A 21,281-nucleotide genomic window follows, 5' to 3' on the forward strand; every position below is an offset into this window, starting at 1 on the left:
TGGGGACCCGAGGATGTGCCTTTTCAAGGTTTCATATTAATCGGACAATTACTTACCGAGCTATGTCCAAAAAACGATTCAACCAATCAGAGAGCAGCGAACGATCGCGTGTGCCGGCGTTGCGAATGGACCAAACCATTCCATGTAAATAGAGGGGGGGGTTCTGTGGTCGTTGCGAATGGACGAAACCATTTCATGTAAATAGAGGGGGGGGATTGTCACTGTACTCGCAAGCCGTTCGCCGTTCGCTTTGGCGTTGCGAATGGACCAAACCATTTCATGTAAATAGAGGGGGGGGATATAATTTTAGATAGATATATAGTACGGGCATATATATAGTACGGGCATGCCCTAGTCTATCTATAATTCCAGTAATCTCTGTCTGTACGTTTGTCTGTGACCGCTGTTTCTCGACAACCACGGGTCCGATATACTTTTAACTTGCCAGGTATATTGCTGGGGACCCGAGGATGTGCCTTTTCAAGTTTTCATATTAATCGGACAATTACTTACCGAGCTATGTCCAAAAAACGATTCAACCAATCAGAGAGCAGCGAACTATCGCGTGTGCCGAACGTGGCGGGCACACTCTGCCTCGGATGGCACATTTGAGAGCGTATTCATTTATTTCACGTTTGCAAACTATGTTGGCGTTAAACTATGTTTTACAACTAATAAAAACGAATTTGCGATTCATTCGCTTTCCTGCGCGTTTGTGCACGCGATGGCGATTTCTTTACCAAACTCCGGAAGCCGTTCGCTTTGGACCAAACCATTGCATGTAAATAGAGGGGGGGGATTGTCACCACTCGCAAGCCGTTCGCTTTGGACCAAACCATTTCATGTAAATAGAGGGGGGGGATATAATTTTAGATATAGATATAGTACGGGCATGCCCTAGTCTATCTATAATTCCAGTAATCTCTGTCTGTACGTTTGTTTGTCTGTGACCGCTGTTTCTCGACAACCACGGGTCCGATATACTTTTAACTTGCCAGGTATATTGCTGGGGACCCGAGGATGTGCCTTTTCAAGGTTTCATATTAATCGGACAATTACTTACCGAGCTATGTCCAAAAAACGATTCAACCAATCAGAGAGCAGCGAACGATCGCGTGTGCCGGCGTTGCGAATGGACCAAACCATTCCATGTAAATAGAGGGGGGGGGGTTCTGTGGTCGTTGCGAATGGACGAAACCATTTCATGTAAATAGAGGGGGGGGATTGTCACTGTACTCGCAAGCCGTTCGCCGTTCGCTTTGGCGTTGCGAATGGACCAAACCATTTCATGTAAATAGAGGGGGGGGATATAATTTTAGATAGATATATAGTACGGGCATATATATAGTACGGGCATGCCCTAGTTATTATAATACTAGCAAAGGACGTTTCTGGGTAACACGGAGTCACTTAACACTGAGTCACGCCTTTCCTCTGAAAAGAGGGGGGAAAGAGAGCAAGGGGGGAGAGAGAGAGGGAGAGAGAGGAGGGAAGGAGGAGTGGGGGGGGGGGGGGGGGAGAGAAAGGGCATGGGAAGGGGAGAAGGGAGGGGTGAGGAAAGGCATAGGGGAGAGAGAGAGGGGAGGGGGACACAGAAGGAGTGAGAGAGGGGGGAGGATGAAGCCTCACCACATGTCACTATACTGTTCACACCAGTACAAGAGGGAGGGGTTGTTGGGAGGAGGGGAGTAAGAGTGAGGGGAGGAGTGAGAGGAGGGTAGGGGAGAGAGATAGGGGTTGGGAAGAGAGAGAGAAGGGAGGGGGTAAATGGAAGGGAGGAGGGGAGAGAGAGGGGAGGGAGATAGAATGGGGGGGGGGGGGAGGAGAGTGAAGCCTCACCACATGTTGCTATAATGTACCGGGATTGTACCGTCCAAGAGGGAGGGTGGTGCGAGGTGGGGAGTGGGAGTGAGGGGAGGAGAGAGGGAGGAAGAGGAGGGTGAGAGTCAGGAGGGGAGAGAGAGAAGAGAGGAGGGATGGAAGAGGGAGGCGGTGAGTATGGGGAAAGTGAGGAGGGGATAGAGCGGGAGTTGAAAATCTGGCAGATGCGACCCCCAGTTTAACATCCATCTGAGGGATGGCACACATTGAACCACCCTGCCTGTGAAACACCAGGATGAGAGTTTATAGCTGTGTTGGGATTCAAACCCAGACTAAACGGCTTAGAGTGAGTGTGCATACCTCTCGGACATCATGCTTGTCCCATTGCTTTAATCCTCTAATTTATTTTGCCTTCTAATTCCTGGGATGTCTCCACAGAGAAGTGAACCACCATATCACAATGGAGGCCAAGTGGCTTAAGCACTCGACGCTGGGGGGGTTTTTTTTACCAGTAAATTATTTTTTTATAGGTATATTAAGATAACTATGTTAATATTATGAAAGCAAATCGCACAAAATGGGAAAAATATAAGAGTTTTAGCAGGTGATGCACCGCCCAAGGCACCATAAAAAAAAAAATCGCATTTTCAACAAACCTTTATTATGAGAACAAGCACGGATCAGCACGCTACACGCACCTCATCACACATCGCTGCAGAGGCATAGGCATCTTTGACCATGCCTAATTTCCCCCAGGAGTGAGGAATAGTTGGTGTGGGTTAGTGGGGGGTGATGGTGGATCGGGATGGGGTGGGGGTGTGTGTATGTGTGTATGTTTATGTGTGTGTGTGTTTGTATGTGTATATATATATATGTTTATGTGTGTGTGTGTGTGTGTGTGTGTGTTTGTGTGTGTATATATATATGTTTATGTGTGTGTCTGTGTGTGTGTTTATGTGCGTGTGTGTATTTGTTTGTGTGTGTATATGTTTATGTGTGTGTGTGTGTATGTTTATGTGTGTGTGTGTGTATATGTTTATGTGTGTGTATATGTTTATGTGTGTGTGTCTATGTTTATGTGTGTGTGTATATGTTTATGTGTGTGTGTATATGTTTATGTGTGTGTATATGTTTATGTGTGTGTGTATATGTTTATGTGTGTGTGTATATGTTCATGTGTGTGTAACTGTGTATATATATTTATGTGTGTGTATATATGTTTGTGTGTGTATATATGTTTATGTGTGTGTATATGTGTGTGTATTTGTGTGTGTATGGATGTGTATGTGTGTATTTGTGTGTGCACACGTGTGTATTTGTGTTTGTGTATTTGTGTGTGTGTGTGTGTGTGTGTGTGTATATATATGTGTGTGTGTGTATATATATATATATAAATATATATATATATATAGTGGTGCTGCACACACACGACTCGATTGCCAGAGAGGTAGGGCACAACGCGTTGATACAAACAGAGTCTTTATTAAGAGCTTGCACTTCAGCACTGGGCGGGCTCGAGCTTAGAGCCCGCATATATGTCCCGAGGCCACGCCTTGCCCCCGGGCATGGCCGATCGGTCGAAAGGCGGGGCATGCGTTTTCGTTCCCCGCCTGGACGCTCGCACCACCCACTGGTGCGCGGAATTATTGTCCCTTGTGCCTGCCACACGCGCCCCCCCAGAATTCCCGCGCACCTGAAGTGTGAGTTTGCGGGGAAGCCGGATGACCCGGCCGAAACGCCCCCTGGCGATGCGTGCAGGGCTGGGGTGTAGCGGGACGGCGGGGCTGGGGGGTCCGACCGCCGGGGGGCGGCCTCGACGCGGAGGCAGAGCTGCTTGCGGGGGGTGGTCCAGATCGAGGTGGGCCGGCTTGAGACGGTCCACGGAGATGTGATCCGGGGCACCGCCGATGTCGCCGGTGAAATATTTGTCCCCGGTCTCCAGCACGCGGAAGGGCCCGTCATACGGGGGCCGTAGCGGTGCCCGGTGGGCATCGTGCCGGGCGAAGACGTACTCCGCCCTGTGAAGCTCCGGGGCGACGTGGGAAGATGGGCAACTGTGGTGTGCCGTCGGCACCGGGGCGAACCTCCGGGCGGTCTCCTGAAGGGCGGAGCACTGTTGCGCCGGGGACCAAGGAGCCGTGGAGTCGGGGATAAATTCACCCAGTACCCGCAGTGGTTGTCCGAAGACCAGCTCCGCCGAGGACGCGTGCAGGTCGTCCTTGAGCGCCGTCCTGAGGCCCAGCAGGACCCAGGGGACCTGTCGGCCCAGCTGCCGTCGCGGAGGCTGGCCCGGAGCGCGGCCTTCATCGAGCGATGAAAGCGCTCACACAGGCCATTGGCCTGGGGGTGGTAGGCCATGGTGCGGTGTAGTTTTACGCCGAGCCCTTGCGCCACCGAGGCCCAGAGCCCCGAGGTGAACTGGGGGCCGCGGTCGGACGAGATGTCCGAGGGGGCACCGAACCGGGCAACCCAAGTGGCGATGCAGGCTTGCGCCACATCAGTCGCAGACGTCGCCGCCAATGGGACGGCCTCCGGCCACCGTGTGGTGCGGTCCACCATGGTGAGGAGGTGGGTGAACCCCCGCGAGGGGGGCAGAGGTCCCACCAAGTCGACGTGCACGTGGTCGAACCGATGCTCAGGCACCGCAAACGGGGCCAACGGGGCCTGGTGGTGGACCTTTGCGCGCTGGCACGCGAGGCACGTCCTGGCCCAGTCGCGGACGTCCTTCCTGAGGCCATGCCAGACGAACTTCGCCGCGACGAGCTTCTGGGAGGCCTTCGTGCCTGGGTGGGACAGGCCGTGGATGGCATCGAACACTGGGCGCTGCCTGCCAGCGGGCACGATGGGGCGAGGCCAGCCGAGGGAGACGTCGCACAGGAGGGCCGCGCCCGCGGCGTCGAATGGCACCTTGGTGACGCGGAGGCCCGTGACGGCGGTCCGCAAGGCCTGGACGCCGGGGTCGGCGGTCTGGTCCTCCGCTATCCGGGCATAGTCGATCCCGAGGTGGACCGCGTGCGCGACGGACCGGGAAAGGCAATCCGCCACCGGGTTGTCTTTACCCGCCACGTGACGGATGTCCGTCGTATACTCGGACACGGCAGAGAGGTGACGCTGCTGCCGTGCCGACCACGGCTCGGCGACCTTGGCCATCGCGAACACAAGGGGCTTGTGGTCGACGAAAGCCGTGAACGGGTGGCCCTCCAGCAGATGGCGGAAGTGTCGGACCGCCAGGTGGAGCCTGAGCAGCTCACGGTCGAAGGTGCTGTAGCGGCATTTGTGCGGGCGAAGCTGCCGGCTAAAAAACGCCAGCGGTTGCCAAGCACCACGCACCCACTGCTCGTGCACCGCGCCCACCGCGTAGTCCAACGCGTCGGTGGTGAGGGCGATCGGGCGCCGGGTGCGCCAGCATGGTGGCGTTGGCCAGGGCCAGCTTTGCGCCCGCAAACGCCGCTTCCATCGGCTCCGACCAGGCGATGTCACCGGCTCCGACCAGGCGATGTCACCTTTGCCCGGCTTGCCCCGGAGGGCCTCGTGCAGGGGGCGGAGGAGCCGGGCGACGTGGGGCACGAAGCGGTGGTAAAAATTTACCATGCCCAGGAACTCCTGGAGCCCCTTGATCGTGCAGGGTCGCGGGAAATCCCTGACCGCCTCCACCTTGGCCGGTAAAGGGATGGCCCCGTGCCTGGTGATGCGGTGCCCCAAGAAGTCGATGGTGGCGACGCCGAAACGACACTTTGCGGGGTTGATGATTAGGCCATGCTGGCCCAGGCGTTCGAAAAGCGTGCGGAGGTGGAGCAGGTGCTCCCCCCGGGACGCGCTCGCAACTAGGATGTCGTCCAGGTAGACAAAGAGGAAAGGTAAGTCGCGCAAGACGCTGTCCATAAGCCGTTGGAATGCCTGGGCCGCATTCTTCAACCCGAAAGGCATTCGCAGGAACTCGAAGAGGCCGAAAAGGGTGATGAAGGCCGTCTTCGAGACATCGCCCGGTTGTACGGGGACCTGGTGGTAGCCCCGGATGAGGTCCACCTTGGAAAACACGGTCGTGTTTGCCAACCGGGCGGAAAAGTCCTGGATATGTGGGACCGGGTAGCGGTCGGGGGTGGTGGCATCATTGAGCCGGCGGTAGCCCCGCATGGCCGCCATCCCCCGCCGGGCTTCGGCACAATGTGCAGAGGAGAAGCCCAAGCGCTGTTGGAGCGCCGTACGATCCCCAGCCCCTCCAGCGTGGCGAGCTTCGTGGGCTCGAGTCGGCGTGCCCGGGCATAGACCGGCGGCCCGACCGTGGGTATATGGTGCTCCACCCCGTGTTTAACGGCCACCGCTGAGAAGGTGGGCCGTGTGAGGGCCGGGAAACTGGCTAGGAGGCGGGTAAAGTCGTCCGCTGCCGGAAGCGTGCAAACTAAACTCGCCGGGACGGAGCCTTCCAGCAAGCCGCTTGGCAAGCCTCTCTGTGAGCCGCTCAGTGAGCCGCTCAACGAGACGCTCAGCGAACAAGCGAGCGAGCTGAAGGTTTCGGCCTGGACGAGACGTCTGCGCTTAACGTCGACCATCAAGCCATGCGCACATCGGAAGTCCGCATCGAGCAGGGCCATTGGCACGCTGGCGGTGACGAACGACCATTGAAAGCACTGCCCTCCGAACCGCAGGGAGAGACAACGCTTCCCGAATGTGCGGATGGGTGTACCGTTGGCGGCAAGCAAAGCGGGGCCCCGGCCTGCGGCTTGCTTGTCGGACGCGGAGGCAGGGAGGACGCTTACCTGCGCTCCTGTGTCGCAAAGGAAACGGTGCCCGGACAAGGTGGCCGTGATGAACAGGAGGCTGCCGGAATGGCCGACGCTCAGGGCCGCAAATGAGTGCCGGCCCGGTCGTTTCCCGACCAGTCAAAAGAGCACGGCGGGCGACACGTTTTAGCCTTGCGGCCGAACCTGGCGTGGTAGTAGCACCAGGTTTGCGGCGGTGGCGGCCGCGGCGGCCGTGGTGGTGGCGGCGGCGGTAGTGGGCGGGGCGCAGCAGCAGCCACGAGGGAAGACGGGGGCGTTGTAGCCTCTGCCCCGGGATCCACTACGGCAGCACCGTAAACCGACCGCGTGTCGCAGGCCGCGAAAAACTTGTCGGCCTCTCCGGCCAGGGCGCGGGGTTCCGTGATGTTGGAACCGGCCAGCACGAGGCGCACCTGTATCGGTTGCTGGCGGAGGAAAAGCGCGCGGAACAAGAAATCCGGGCGCTGGTCCCCAAGCAGCGACAGCATGAAATCCATCCGGACGGATGGTCGTGTGTCGCCGAGGGCGAGAAGGTCCTGGAGGCGGTCGGCCCGTTCGATCTCCGTGAGCCCGAACGTGGCGAGGAGGAGACGTTTGAGTGCCTCGTACTTGTTGTCGCCTGGCGGGCGCCGAAGGATGGACACGACTTGGGCGGCAGTGCCGGGCCCGAGGGCGGCGACCACGTGGTAGTACCGGGTCTCGTCCGCCGTGATGCCTCGGAGCTGAAATTGAGCTTCGGCCTGCACAAACCAAATGTCGGCTTGTGCTTCCCAAAACTCCGGGAGTTTGACGGCGACGGCGTTGGTAGCCATGGCGCGTTCGGGGGTCAGCAGCGGCTGAACCAATAGGGGTCACCAGTGTGGTGCTGCGCACACACGACTCGATTGCCAGAGAGGTAGGCCACAACGCGTTGGTACAAACAAAGAGTCTTTATTAAGAGCTCGCACTTCAGCACTGGGCGGGCTCGAGCTTGGAGCCCGCATATATGTCCCGAGGCCACGCCTTGCCTCCGGGCGTGGCCAATCGGTCGAAAGGCGGGGCATGTGCTTTCGTGCCCCGCCTGGACGCTCGCGCCACCGCCACCCACTGGTGCGCGGAATTATTGTCCCTTGTGCCCGCCACAATATGTGTGTGTGTGTGTGTGTGTGTGTGTGTGTGTGTGTGTGTGTGTGTGTGTGTGTGTGTGTGTGTGTGTGTGTGTGTATATGTGTGTGTGTATATGTGTGTGTGTGTGAAGCTTCAACATTGTATATTAGGAAAGAACTCGAGTGTAAATATTCGTTTTCAGTTCATAAAAATTATCGTCTAGTTTAAATGAAACATGTTAATTTCGTTACACTACGTTAAAAAGGCCCATGAAATTGATAAGGAACATGGTCTCAACTTCATTTCCTAGAAAAGCGAAACTATCAAATTAAATTCAAATAAAAGGGATAGCAACGCGTTATTGTGCGCAATGTTTCGTGAAATGAACTTCAACGTTTAGCCTCCTGCCCTTGTACCTCCGCTTTGCAAAACACATACTAGTTTTGAAGAAGAAGAACAGGAGGCGTTGAAGACGTATCACGTGTGCCTTGACGTACAACATACGTCATCACGCGCGCCAGTATGGGATGGGATCTCAGGATGAGAGAAGGCAGGGCCGTTTGAGGGGACGCGATTAGTTCTTGGTCCTGGGGAGGGGATTTTTTTTTTTCCCCCGGGGCATTTCACCTCCTTTAATAGGTTTTTTTTTTTGCACTCTATTTTTTTTGTAAATCTTTTTTTCCTGCCTCTCTTCTCCAACCTTGTGTATTTTCATTTTGTGAAAGCTGCTTATCTGAGGAGGGTGCATGGACTGTGAAGGCGGAAACTGAGATCGACATGGACATAGAAGGCCGATCAGCCGCAGCGTCGGTCACGGGACGAGGAGCAGATTCATGCGTCGCCGATGACCGGACTCGTGAGGCCGCCTCGACCACGGCACATCGGACCCTCCCGATCGCCCCCCGCAGACCCGACGCTCGGCGTCGCGGGCCCTGCAAGGTGAGCGCGGACGACGGGCGCAGGCCGGGCCGCGTCGCCCGCCTCCCCGCCCGTCTCTGGGCCTGGTTACGGGCCGAGCCGACCCGAGCTTGCCTACATCTGTTCCGGCCCAACGGCTCCTACTTGGGTCCCTGGTTGTGCGGAGCCGAGGCCCCCGAGGCGGTCGCCCGTCCTCCCGGTGCCGTGTACGTCCGCTTTGCCGGACTCGCCGTGACCAGGACTCTTCGGGATGCGGACACCGCTCTGGAGGTACAGCGGGGATTCCTGGAGCAGCTGGGATACCGGGATCCCCGACGGGTACAGGAGGAGGGGGCCGCCGTGGACCTCGGTTGCCTTATTCGCTTTTATACAGGTTTGTCACTTGTCGTGCTTCCACCGGCCATGCCTGGGAATACCTTTTAATAGCTACCTGTCCACCTATCCACCCATGTGCCGTTACTTCTTCCCGCGTGTAGGTTTGTTGTGACTTCGACACGGAAGAGTAAAACGAATAATACCCGTTACATGGAATGGAACGTTTGTTTTCTTCAGCTGTCGCTCATCTACTTATTCCGTACGCATATTGAGAGGAGGGAGGGACTTTAGAAAGCTTCCATAAAAGAAGGTGGGGTGCACGAGGAGGGAAAAGGGGGAATGGTGGAGTGAGGTTTGAGTGGTGCTTGGATGGGGGCGCAGGGGAGAAGTAAAAGTGTGGTGATGGTGCGGTGTTGGTGTCATGAAGAGCAGAGGGGATCCGGGTGGTGTAGGGAGCAAAGGGAACAAGGTCGCACGAGTTGGGAAGGAGGGACGACAGGTGGTTGCGTTGTCATATTTCACAACAATAGGTGATGGTCGGTAATAAGCGATTTTGAACGTCCATACATTGTAGGAAAGCCACAATATTTCATCGTCTTCGTCATCATGCAGGTGTAGAGGTAGTTCGGTTAAAGCTTCCGATCATTCAAGTGTTTGGGGATTGAAGGGTAAACTTTGCATTTTGGTAGTTTTCAGGAGGAACCAGAAAACTCCTGCCCGGTGGTCGACTCTACAATTGGATAGTTTCGCTTTTCTTGGATATGAAATGCAGTTAAGACAATTTTCCTTATTTGTCAAGTTTATGGACCTTTTTAACGTCATTTACCTAAATTGGACTAAACAAATTGGACTAAATGGACCTAAACAATTAACATGTTTCATTAAAACTGGACGATAATTTTCATGAATCGAAAACTACAAACTGGCCTCCAAAGCCAGTCGCCAACTGGGCATCCTCCGTCGTGCGAAGTCCTTCCTTGGCACACCTGAGCTCCTCACCACATACAAGGCTTTCATCCGCAGCTCAATGGAGTACTGCTCTCCCCTCTGGGCTGGTGCTCCTGCCTCACACCTAGCTCGGCTTCACGCTGTTGAAACCAAAGCTTTCAGAATCATTTGAATCTCCCAGGATGAAGCCGATTCTGAGGGCCTTTCACTCACTCACCGCAGGCAGGTTGGTGGTCTTTCTGGCTTCTACCGACTCCTCTCTGGCCTAGCCCCCTCCCCCCCGCCCCCCCCCCCCCCAGCCCTGTCTGTGCTCTGTTCCCCAAATATTCCTGCAGGATGCACAAGATCTGCCAGCAACCCTCTTATGGTGAAACTGCCAAAATCAAGACTCTCTGCTCACCTTCACTCTTTCATTCCTCTTTTCTCCCGCCTCTGGAACAAACTCCCTCACTCTCTTCAATCCCACTCTCATCAATCCCACTCCTCCCTCCAGGATCTTTAAAACAGCTGTTCACCACCATCTCTTGTCTTCCACCTTCCAAAGCCTTCCAAAAATGATCTTTTCTACCCGCATTAATCCACCCCAAATCCACCTCCTTCAAATTGTGTTTCTTTCCCGAAAGTCCTTGTCGTGTCCATCTTGGTTACCCTGTGTGCCCCACCCCAGCCCTCTCCCTTCCACAGATGTCCCTGTTCTCTACTGTTGTTGTGCTTCCCTTTTTCTCCCCCTCTTGTCTCCCGCTCCCTTTATTATATGTTTTATGTGTTAGCTCTTACACGAGCCTCAACTTGGTATACAAAAAGAAAACGACCTAAAATCACAATTGAATCCGAATGCAATCCTTTTTTTTTTTTATGGCCAAAACAAAACCACAATAAGCTGAATGATAAATATGAAGAAATAGAGTTGTCAAGTTTAGACGTTTGGAAGAAAAAAGTTTGTTGAAGTTTTTTTGAATGGCTAGTAATTGTTCTTGAAAGGTCAACCACTTTTTCTAAATTTCAAAAATCCTGAATTTTCATCCGATTGACTTGAAATTTGAATAGGATATACATGTCGGCGAAATGAACTCAACCATCAACTATTTGAGATCAGCGTAGGCCAAAAGATCAACATAGGCCAAAGGTCGGCAACCATTTCAAATTTCTAAAATCCTCAATTTTCATCCGATTGACTTGAAATTTGAATGGGATTTACATATCAGATAACTGAATTCAACCACCAACTATTTTTGAGATCTACATAGGTCGCAAAGTCAACGTAGGCCATAGGGTCAACCACCTTTTTTTCAAATTTCAAAAATCCTGAATTTTCATCCGATTGACTTGAAATTTGAATGTGATTTACATATCAGTTAACTAAATTCAACCACTATTTTTGAGATCAACATAGGCCAAAAGGTCAACATAGGCCAAATTTCTAAAATTGTCAATTTTCAGCCAATTAACTTCAAATTTGAAGACCATTTGCAAATCAGGTCACATAATTCAGCCACTAATTATTTGTGAGGTCAAAAGGATGCTCTACTGAGTGCCATTCTACTTTGTTCTCTTTTGCCAAGTGTCGCTACATGAGTGATTTTTCATTTATATATTTTCACGTCCGTAGCCAGTTAACACCAGCCTTGGACAGATGAGCCGAACTAGCTTTAACTCCCGAGGCGACCTCCTGATTATGGCAGTTATTGCACGTGTGACATTGAAGAGCCTCGAGGCGTTTCAGTACGCATAACACGAGTTTAATCCGAAACGAAAACCAGGAACACGCCAACAAAAATGCAACAATAATGATTGGTAACAAACTTGGTATTGGTATTGGTAACAAAATTGGTATTGGTAACATAAGGCACGGAATGAAAAATAAGGCTGAGGTAAAAATTATACTGTGTGAGGTAGAAATCCTCCAATCAGACACAAACCTATGCACACAGGAAAAAGTAATAAAATATTAGCTCCCTCTCCGGCACTTAGCTGTCTCTAAAATGGGTCCAGTTGGTGAGGTCGGCAGTGGTGGTGGCTCGGAGCCACCCGCGCGGGAAGCTCGACAAGATGGCCATGACGTCGAACTCCGCTCGCCGAAAGCGCTCGCTATCGAGCTGGTGGTGAGCACGTAGACGGCCTTCTTCCTTTCTCCTCCTCTTGGGGAAGGACAACGCGGCCTTCGGCTCCCCCGAAGAGCCCAACAGTTCAAGCTCCCTCTCATTCCTCGCAGAAAACTGATCTCTCTCAAGCCGCAAAAATGGCCCAGCTTCTTACTTGAGCAAAAACCAACCGCGCTGTCCTTCCCCGAAGAACGAATCACGAAGCTTCTTGCTGCAGCTCGTGCTCTAGCTTCCCAAACCAATCGCGGAGCTGCTTCTTTGAGCTCGCCTCACGCTTCGCCCACCTCATCCATGGCCTGCCGGGTCTGTTCCCCCTGCCCCCTCCCCCCCCCCCCCCCCGCCCACTGTACCACCGTCGCTCCGCCTCTCCTGGGAGTGTCTTTGCTATATGCGTCAATGGAGCGTGATTAGCTTTGCCGGCTGCGGTTTTGCTTGACCGACGGTACTGGAAAAATGGTTAGGAATGGCCACAGGGGTTTCACGCACAGGGGAAATTAATGTTAATCCCTACTACTAATTAACACATCATCATCCCTCGCATTATGAACATTTAAACACAACCTCAAGCTACATTTTCCCTACTTAGTACATCAAAATGCTCCTATGCATCACACGACACAGTCCATGCTATTTCCTCTACAATTCTACCTTTCCGACTGTATTCTCTTACCTACCCCCATAAACCTAACAATATTTTCTCTCCAGAATGATTGTAGGAGGGTGTAATGTATTTTGGGATGTAGACAAGTCCTCCCTGGCTGTTCCAAAGCACAGTATCCTGATTGCTTTGCTTTGATTCCCTTGTTGTGATTATTAATTTTAACATTGCTAGACGATATTGTGGATCAAGTGTCCTGCACGGCTTCTTTTTTTTTTTTTTGTATACAAGATCGAGGCTCGTGAAAGAGCGAACATTAATCACACAGAAAGACAAACCGACACATAAAACATATAACATCGGGAGCGGTAGACAAGATGGGGAGAGAGGGGGAAGGACACAAACACAACATTTGAGAGCAGGGACCGAGAGACATGGAGACATCGAGAGATCTGGGCGAGGGCTTTGGGGGGGGGGGCATGGGAAGGGGGCGGTGGGAGAGGTATAAAACATATGGACACTGCCAGGACTTCCAGGAAAGAAGTTGGAATTTCAAACAAGGTGGATCTGGGGTGAATTAGCGGGGGTAGAAAAGATCAAGGTTTTGGATGGGGGAAGATAAGAGATGGTGGTGAACAGCTGTTTTAAAGACCTGGAGGGAGGAGTGGGATTGAAGGGAGTGAGGGAGTTTGTTCCAGAGGCGGGAGAAAAGAGGAATGAAAGAGTGAAGGTGAGCAGAGAGCCGAGATTTCGGCAGTTTAACCATCAGAGGGTTGCTGGCAGATCTTGTGCGACCTGTAGGAATATTTGGGGGACAGAGCACAGAGAGAGCTGGGGGTGCAAGGCCGGAGAGGAGTCGGTAGAAGACAGAAAGACCACCTAATGGGGAAAACCGGTGCTATTCGGTGCTATTCGGTTGCAGTTTTTAACTTGATCAGGTTTCCTTAGTATTTGCCATGTACGAGACAAGTTCCTTCCTTGTATTTCGCCATTCTCCTCTATCGCTCCAAAACTATTCTTTAAATTTTGCAGACACCTTTTTGGGGGTCAATTGTCATAAAAGACAGCCAACAAATCAAAAACTAGAATGACACTCGGGAGAGCGCAAACCTCCGCCAAGCTGAACAGTTTATGTTTTGTATCCCACTGATAGGTCGGATCTGGACCCGAACCTGAACCAAAATCTAATCGGCTTGTACTTGTCACCTAACCAACTCATCCACCAAGTTTTATTATAACTTGTCCATAAAGTTTTGAAACATCATGCTCTACAGGTATGTCGTTGTAGCCCTATCGCTCAATGGTGAAGAATCGCTGAAGAATTAAGAAATTCTCGTATCTTAATCTTCACTAATATCGGATAAATTCGTTCTTATGACACACCCAACCTGTCCACCAAGTTTCGTCGGAATCTGTCCATAACTTTTTGAGATATCCTGCTCACAGATAGACAGACATGGGTGAAAACATAACCTCTGTCCACCTTTGGTAAATTGACAATATGTCGTTTTCACATTTAATCTGTTTTTTTTTTGTGTTATATGCTTCTGTGTGACAAAAGTGGACAAGCAATTTTCAATTTTTCATCTTTTTTTTTTCAATTTTTCAGCTTTTTTTTTCAACTTTTTTCATTTCATCCTTTTTTTCCAAATCTTTTTTTTCCATCTTTTTCCCCCATTTTTTTTTTTTTTTTTTTTTTTTTGTTTAACAAAATCCTATTTCGTGGTTAATTTCCCCTCACTACCTCTACCACCATGCCTGGGGTTTGGCCTGACGATTAAGGTGGCTGGCCTGAGATCTTAGGGTCCTGAGTTTGAGCTCCCGTCATGCCGTTGAATCAACACCAGGTGGGTTGACACCAGGTGGCTGCATCCTTCAGAGGTCGGCTAAATGAGTACCAACTGGTAATGGGGGGCACTGCATCAGAGGCACATCAGTGTCCCCAGCAAATTATGCATTCAAGCAGCCACAGGATGCACATGAACCAATACCTCTGCCACCATGCCTGGGGTTTGGCCTATCGGTTAAGGTGGCTGGCTTGAGATCATACCACTAAAACCACCAAAGGTGGATGGAGGTTATGTTTTCACCCCTGTCTCTTTGTTTGTCTGTGAACAGGAAATCTCAAAAAGGCGTGGACGGATTCGGACGAAATTTGGTGGAGAGGTTGGATGTGCATCAACGAAGAATTGATTAGATTTTGGTGAAGATCCCGATCCGGATACTATAATTGTTTTAAAGTGATTCTTCACCATTGAGTGATGGAGCGAAAAACAATATACAGCATGATGTTTCAAAAAGTTGTGGACAGATTATGACAAAACTAGGTGGATGAGTTGGTCAGATGACAATTCAATTTTGGTTCCGGTATGGATGCAGATCCGGCCTATCGGTGGGGTACAAAATGTAAACTGTTCAGCTTGGCGGAGGTGTGCGCTCCACTGAATGCCCTTCTAGTTTATTGTTATGTACATAAAGTCAAACTAAAGTTGGAAGTAAATGTCAGTGTTGCTGAAACTGTGGGGACAGGTATCACCTTTCGTTTTTTATTTCATTTTTGTCCAGGTGGCTATTTTCTAAGTTCTGAATAATGCAAATCCTTGTCACTGTGAAAGTGTTCTGAAAACATTACAGAATACAAAGCTACACTGCCCTTCTGTCTACATATGTCTCCGTTGAGCAAAACGGACAGTCACATGAAAAAGTAAGTACACCCCATGTAAAGTTTTGACTTTTTCAACATATTTCAACATACAGCTATTTGATCTTCATTTCAACAATATTGATAGATAAAGGTGATATAATATAACAAATATAAAACATTTACATTTTGTAGTCCATTGTATAAGTTAAATAAACATAAATGCAAATTTCGCATGTGGAAAAAGTAAGTACACCCCGACATTTATCACTACTTCAAATACCTAAAATTAGAATCAGGTGCACCAGCTCAGGTGCAAATGATTAGAACATCGTTAGAGAGGATCTTGGAGGAACCTGTCTTATTTAAACCTCAGACATTTAGTTTGGTTTGCTCTTTGTTGTTGAAGTGTGTGGCGTCACCATGCCTAGATCAAAAGAGCTCTCTGAGGCCTTCAGAAAGAAGGTTATAGATGCCTACGAGTCTGGGAAGAGATTTAAAAAGATCTCTAAACAATTTGAAATTAATCATTCGATTGTCCGGAAGATCATCTACAAGTGGAGAAGATTCCAAACAACTGCCAACTTGTTCAGGCCAGGCCGCCCCAGCAAGTTCAGCCCGCGAGCAGACCTCAAGATGCTGAAAGAAGTCTAAGAACCCCAGAATGTCATCACGGGACCTACAGGTAGCTCTTGCCACGGTTGATGTCAAAGTGCACGAGTCCCATTAAAAAGAGGCTGCACAAATTTGATCTACATGGGAGGTGTGCCAGGAGGAAACCTTTGCTGTCCAGAAAGAACATCAGGGCAAGACTAAAGTTTGCCATTGTACACCGAGGCAAAGACCAGAACTTCTGGAACAATGTGCTCTGGACAGATGAGTCAATGGTAGAGCTATTTGGCCACAGTACCAGAAGACATGTTTGGCGAAAACCAAAGACAGCATTTGACCACAAGAACCTGATACCAACTTTAAAGCATGGTGGTGGAAATTTTATGATTTGGGGCAGCTTTGCTGCATCAGGGCCTGGGCAGCTCACCATCATAGAATCCACTATTAATTATTCATTGTGCCAGAGGGTGCTTGAGAATAATGTGAGGCCGTCTGTCGGAAAGTTGAAGCTCAACCGAAGGTGGACCTTGCAACATGACAATGACCCTAAACATACCAGTAAATCCACCAAGGAATGGCTGAAAAGAAAGAAATGGAGGGTTCTGGAATGGCCAAGTCAAAGCCCGGATCTAAATCCCATCGAGATGTTGTGGGCGGATTTGAAACGAGCTGTGCATGCAAGAAACCCCTCAAACATCGCACAGCTGAAAGAATTCTGCATGGAGGAGTGGGCAAAATTTCTCTCAGTCAATGTCAGAGACTTGTAGACTTATAAGAAACGCCTACTTGAGGTTGTTTCTGCCAAAGGGGGGAATACCACCTATTAGAGCCAAGGGTGTACCTACTTTTTCCGCATGCGAAATTTGCATTTATGTTTATTTAAATTATACAATTGACTACAAAATGTAAATGTTTCATGATATTTGTTATATTATATCACCTTTATCTATCAATATTGTTGAAATGAAGATCAAATAGCTGTATGTTGAAATATGTTGAAAAAGTCAAAACTTTACATGGGGTGTACTTACTTTTTCATGTGACTGTACATGCAAACATTGGGGTAGAATGCAAAGAAGATGGCAGAAAAATGTGAATTTTATTAATTTGATACATGTGATGAAAACCATCATGCAAATTGATAGAAGATGGTCCCACTTTCTGGGGAATCCTCAGTCTAGAGACCGGTCTGTCCGATAAGTCAAGCTCATGGGTTCCAATCTTTCCAATTTATAATTCTGTTCTCAAATTGATGACTGATTTATAACAGTTGTCTTCTTGAGGGCAAGCCTAAATTGGTGGTCGTAGTTTTAAACTGTTCAGGAAATAAATGTATGCACGAAATCATGCTAAATGTTGCTTTTATTGAATACCCCAGGATAACTTGATTTAAGGCCGAAATATGCTCAGAGCATCGAGACCTCTATGGGTCTAGACGACACCTGACCTCTGGACTAGCAGACTGAGCTGCCAAAACCGTCTCATGAGGAATTGCATACAATCGCACATCCTCAATGGAGTGCTTACTGTGACCCTAGATATGCCACGCTCATAATCACTTGCTGCAAGTGTTAGTCAGGTTCACTATGTTTTTTTCGTTCAAAATCATGGTAGATTAGCAAACCTATACATTTTTGGAAACGTTATTACATGGAAAATCTGAAAATCAATGTTTACATTTGCCGATTCCGACCAATTCGATTCGACCAATTCGACCAATCGACCAATTCCATTCGACCAATCGCTTCAATCGACCATTCGATCGATTTGATTCGATTCGATTCATCGAATTCGATTCGATCGACCATTCGACCAATTCGATTTGCCAATCAATTTGACCGACCTTTGCTTGTGTGGAACGGACTGTGAAAACGATGTGGACTATATTGTCGGATACGACACACAGGACAGTGATGACGAACTCTAAATGGCATATTCTGTAATCGTGTATGTTTGATGCCATTGACTGCCTGTGTATATTTTGTCATTGACTGCCTGTGTAGATGTGAAGTTATACTGACTGCATGTGTATATATGATTTTGCTGACTGCCTGTGTATGTTTGGTGATATGAATTATTGTGACACATTTTGATGTTATTAACTGCCTGTACAAAATGATAACATGTATTTGATTATGCAACTTATCGCGAATATAAAGACAGTATTTTGCAATTCAAAACCTTTGATTCGTGTCTTACCATTCCCCATAGCACTAATTTGATACTTTCATTGGATTCCTTGTCCCTGAAAATATAGGTTTAGTCTATTTTTTAAAGTTTTTAGGGTAATTAGAGGCAGAAATAGAACAAAATATGTATTTTACAGTGGCCATTTTGAAAATCCAAAATGACCGCCATACAGGTATCTCTCCAAATGTAAACATTGATTTTTAGTTTCCTTATGCTATAACCTTTCCAAAAATGTATAGGTTTGCTAATCTACCATGATTTTGAACGAAATATAATTTATTGACATAGTGAACCTGACTATGTGATGAAAAGCTCAACCCTTCAGGGGAGTAAAAACAACAAGAAAATTGTTGATTTATCGGCCGTGAAAGAGGAAACGGTGCTAATGTTTCGGGCTTTACTCTTTGTCGAAGCAAAAGAGGGGGAGTCCATGCTATTATTTAAGGCCAGTGAGACAGAAACCAATTTTGTGGATTGATTGCCTTTCCAAAAGGTGGGCTGGCATTGATTAAAAAAAATTGCTTCTGAGGCCTATTTATGCTGAATGATGCTGTGGTTAACAGTGTAGCAGTGAGCGGTTCTGTCTTTCACAGACTGCGTCTAACGGCGGAAGTGCGATTTTTACCTTTACATCATTTCCTGGCTGCAATCTAAAATCCTTATTACCCCCACACATGCAAAGCAAATAAGTGGTGTTAAGCAATTGCTTCACCCTCTACCTGTCTACAGACATCGGTCTATGATCGACAAATTACTTCATTTCAGTTGAATGTTATATTTTGAACGCGAAACTGCCGTTTGGCAGTACTTTGGCTCTGAATTTGGCAGATTCTATGAAATCTTGTCCCGATCGTGCATCAGCACAGATTGGTAAGATAAAACTTTTTTTCTCCGTCTGTCTGGCAGCAAAACAAAATTGAAAATCATTCCAAACAAGAAACTTGCTGTTTTAAAAGATGTCATAAAGTCAAATGATACAAATAACAGGCACGAATAACTATTTGAACTTGCTAAATAAGGTGGTGTAAAAGATACTGCATCAACGGCGGTAAACCTCCAAATTTTTTTGCCTCCGCTGACGAAGCCATTGGAGGCATTGTTTTTGGGTTGCTGTCCGTCCGTCTGTGATAGGTTTTCTTTACCATGGTAACTTAACCGCTGAAGAGATTCAAGTCAAACTTGGTACAGGTATGTATAATGATTCAAAGATGAACTGATTAGAGCTCACCATCAAAGGTCAGAGGGCTTGTCAGGTAAAAATGTGATACTTGAGAACAGCTGAAGGGATTGAAATCAAACTTGGTACGAATATTTATAATGATGTATATATAATAATGTGGGCGGAGGCATATTGGTTGATATGGCGACGTCAGAGTGCGCTGTTCTAGTTTATTCTATCGCCATTAAAACTTTTTATTGGAATTATTTATATACTTGAACACTGTAGAGCACAAAATCACCTTTTTGGAACTTTCAAAAACCTTCACTTTAGCAGAACTTGGGCAAAATGCACTACATGGTCAAAAGTATGTGGACACCCGAACATCACACCCGTATGTGCTCGTTGAACATCTCATTCCAAAATCATGGGCATTGATATGGAGTTGGTCCCCCCTTTGCTGCTACAACAACCTCCACTCTTCTGGATGTTGGAACATTGCTGTGGGGATTTGCTTCCATTCAGCCACAAGAGCATGAGTGAGGTGGGGCACTGATGTTGGGCGATTAGGCCTGACTCGCAGTCGGCGTTCCAATTCATCACAAAGATGTTCGATGGGGTTGAGGTTAGGGCTCTGTACAGGCCAGTCAAGTTCTTCCACACTGATCTTGACAAACCATTTCTGTATGGACCTCACTTTATGCACAGGGACATTGCCATGCTGAAACAGGAAAGGGCCTTCCCCAAACTGTTGCCACGAAGTTGGAAGCACACAATCGTCTAGACTCTAGAATGTCATTGTATGCTGTTAACGTTAAGATTTCCCTTCACTGGAACTAAGGGGCCTACCACGAACCATGAAAAACGGCCACAGACCATTATTCCTACTCCACCAAACTTTACAGTTGGCACTATGCATACGGGCAGGTAGCGTTCTTCTGGCATCTGCCAAACCCAGATTCTTCCGTTGGACTGCCAGATGGTGAAGCGTGATTCACCACTCCAGAGAACGCGTTTCCACTGCTCTAGATTCCAATGGTGGCGAGCTTTACACCACTCCACCCGACGCTTGGCATTGTGCATGGTGATCTTAGGCTTGTGTGCGGCCGCTCAGCCATGGAAACCCACCATGAAGCTCCCGATGAACAGTTGTTGTGCTGACGTTGCTTCCAGAGGCAGCGTGGAACTAAATAGTGGGTGTTGCAACCGAGGACAGACGATGTTTACACGCTTCAGCACTCGGTAGTCCCGTTCTGTGAGCTTGTGTGGCCTACCACTTCGTGGCTGAGCTGTTGTTGCTCCTAGATGTTTCCACTTCACAATAACAGCACTTACAGTTGACCGGGGCAGCTCTAGTAGGGCAGAAATTTGACGAACTGACTTGTTGGAAAGGTAGCATCCTATGACAGTACCACGTTGAAAGTCACTGAGCTCCTCAGTACGGCCCATTCTACTGCCAATGTTTGTCTATGGAGATTGCATGGCTCTGTGCTTGATTTTATATACCTGTGAGCAATGGGTGTGGCTAAAACAGCCGAATCCACTAATTAGAAGGGGTGTCCACATACTTTTGACCATGTAGTGTATTTATGCTGTCTAATGCCATGTAGTGTATTTATGCTGTCTAATTTATGCCGTCTAATTTATGCCGTCTAATGTATTTATGCCGTTTCAGCATTCAGACAAATATGTCGGTGCTTAATACGTTTAGTACAAAACGCAATGAGTTGAAAAGACCCTTCCCATGTCCTTTTTCTCAAGACTGCGTGGGGTAAGGTGTGTTTATGAACTCTCTCGTTTGCTGTGTAATGGCTGGTGTCCAAACGGTGGATAATTGGTCTTGACGGGGTGAATGTGTGGCTCGGTCCCTCTATTGGTCATACTCATGTAGCATGTGCTTGTGTGTCACGGGTTCTCCCTCACCATTTCAGTGGTGTCGGTTGGTGTGCAGCCACCCGGCTGCTGGTTGCATCATTTTTCTGTGGGCACATCTGCCGCTGATGCAATGCCCCTCTATAACCAGTTTAGTTATCTGGTACTCATTTTGCTGACCTCGGAAGGATGACAGGCTGAGGCAATCCCACCTGACGTTAATTCAACGGGATTCAAACTCAGGACCTTCAGATCCCAA

At 48.9% G+C, this 21,281-nt stretch overlaps 1 protein-coding gene across 2 annotated transcripts in view; it reads left to right on the plus strand.

Moving 5' to 3' along the window:
- Positions 1–8,186: 8,186 nt before the first annotated feature.
- Positions 8,187–21,281, plus strand: part of PHLPP2 (PH domain and leucine rich repeat protein phosphatase 2) — a 147,912-nt gene continuing 134,817 nt past the window's right edge. For both annotated transcript variants that reach the window (XM_068107471.2, XM_068107473.2), the window contains exon 1: positions 8,187–8,958. In XM_068107471.2, the coding sequence (XP_067963572.1) occupies positions 8,445–8,958 (514 nt within the window). In that variant the 5' untranslated portion in view covers positions 8,187–8,444. The remainder of the gene's footprint in view (positions 8,959–21,281) is intronic.

The sequence above is a fragment of the Myxine glutinosa genome, chromosome 2 (assembly GCF_964187855.1).
Source record: "Myxine glutinosa chromosome 2, kmMyxGlut1.1, whole genome shotgun sequence".
Taxonomy (NCBI): Eukaryota; Metazoa; Chordata; class Myxini; order Myxiniformes; family Myxinidae; genus Myxine; species Myxine glutinosa.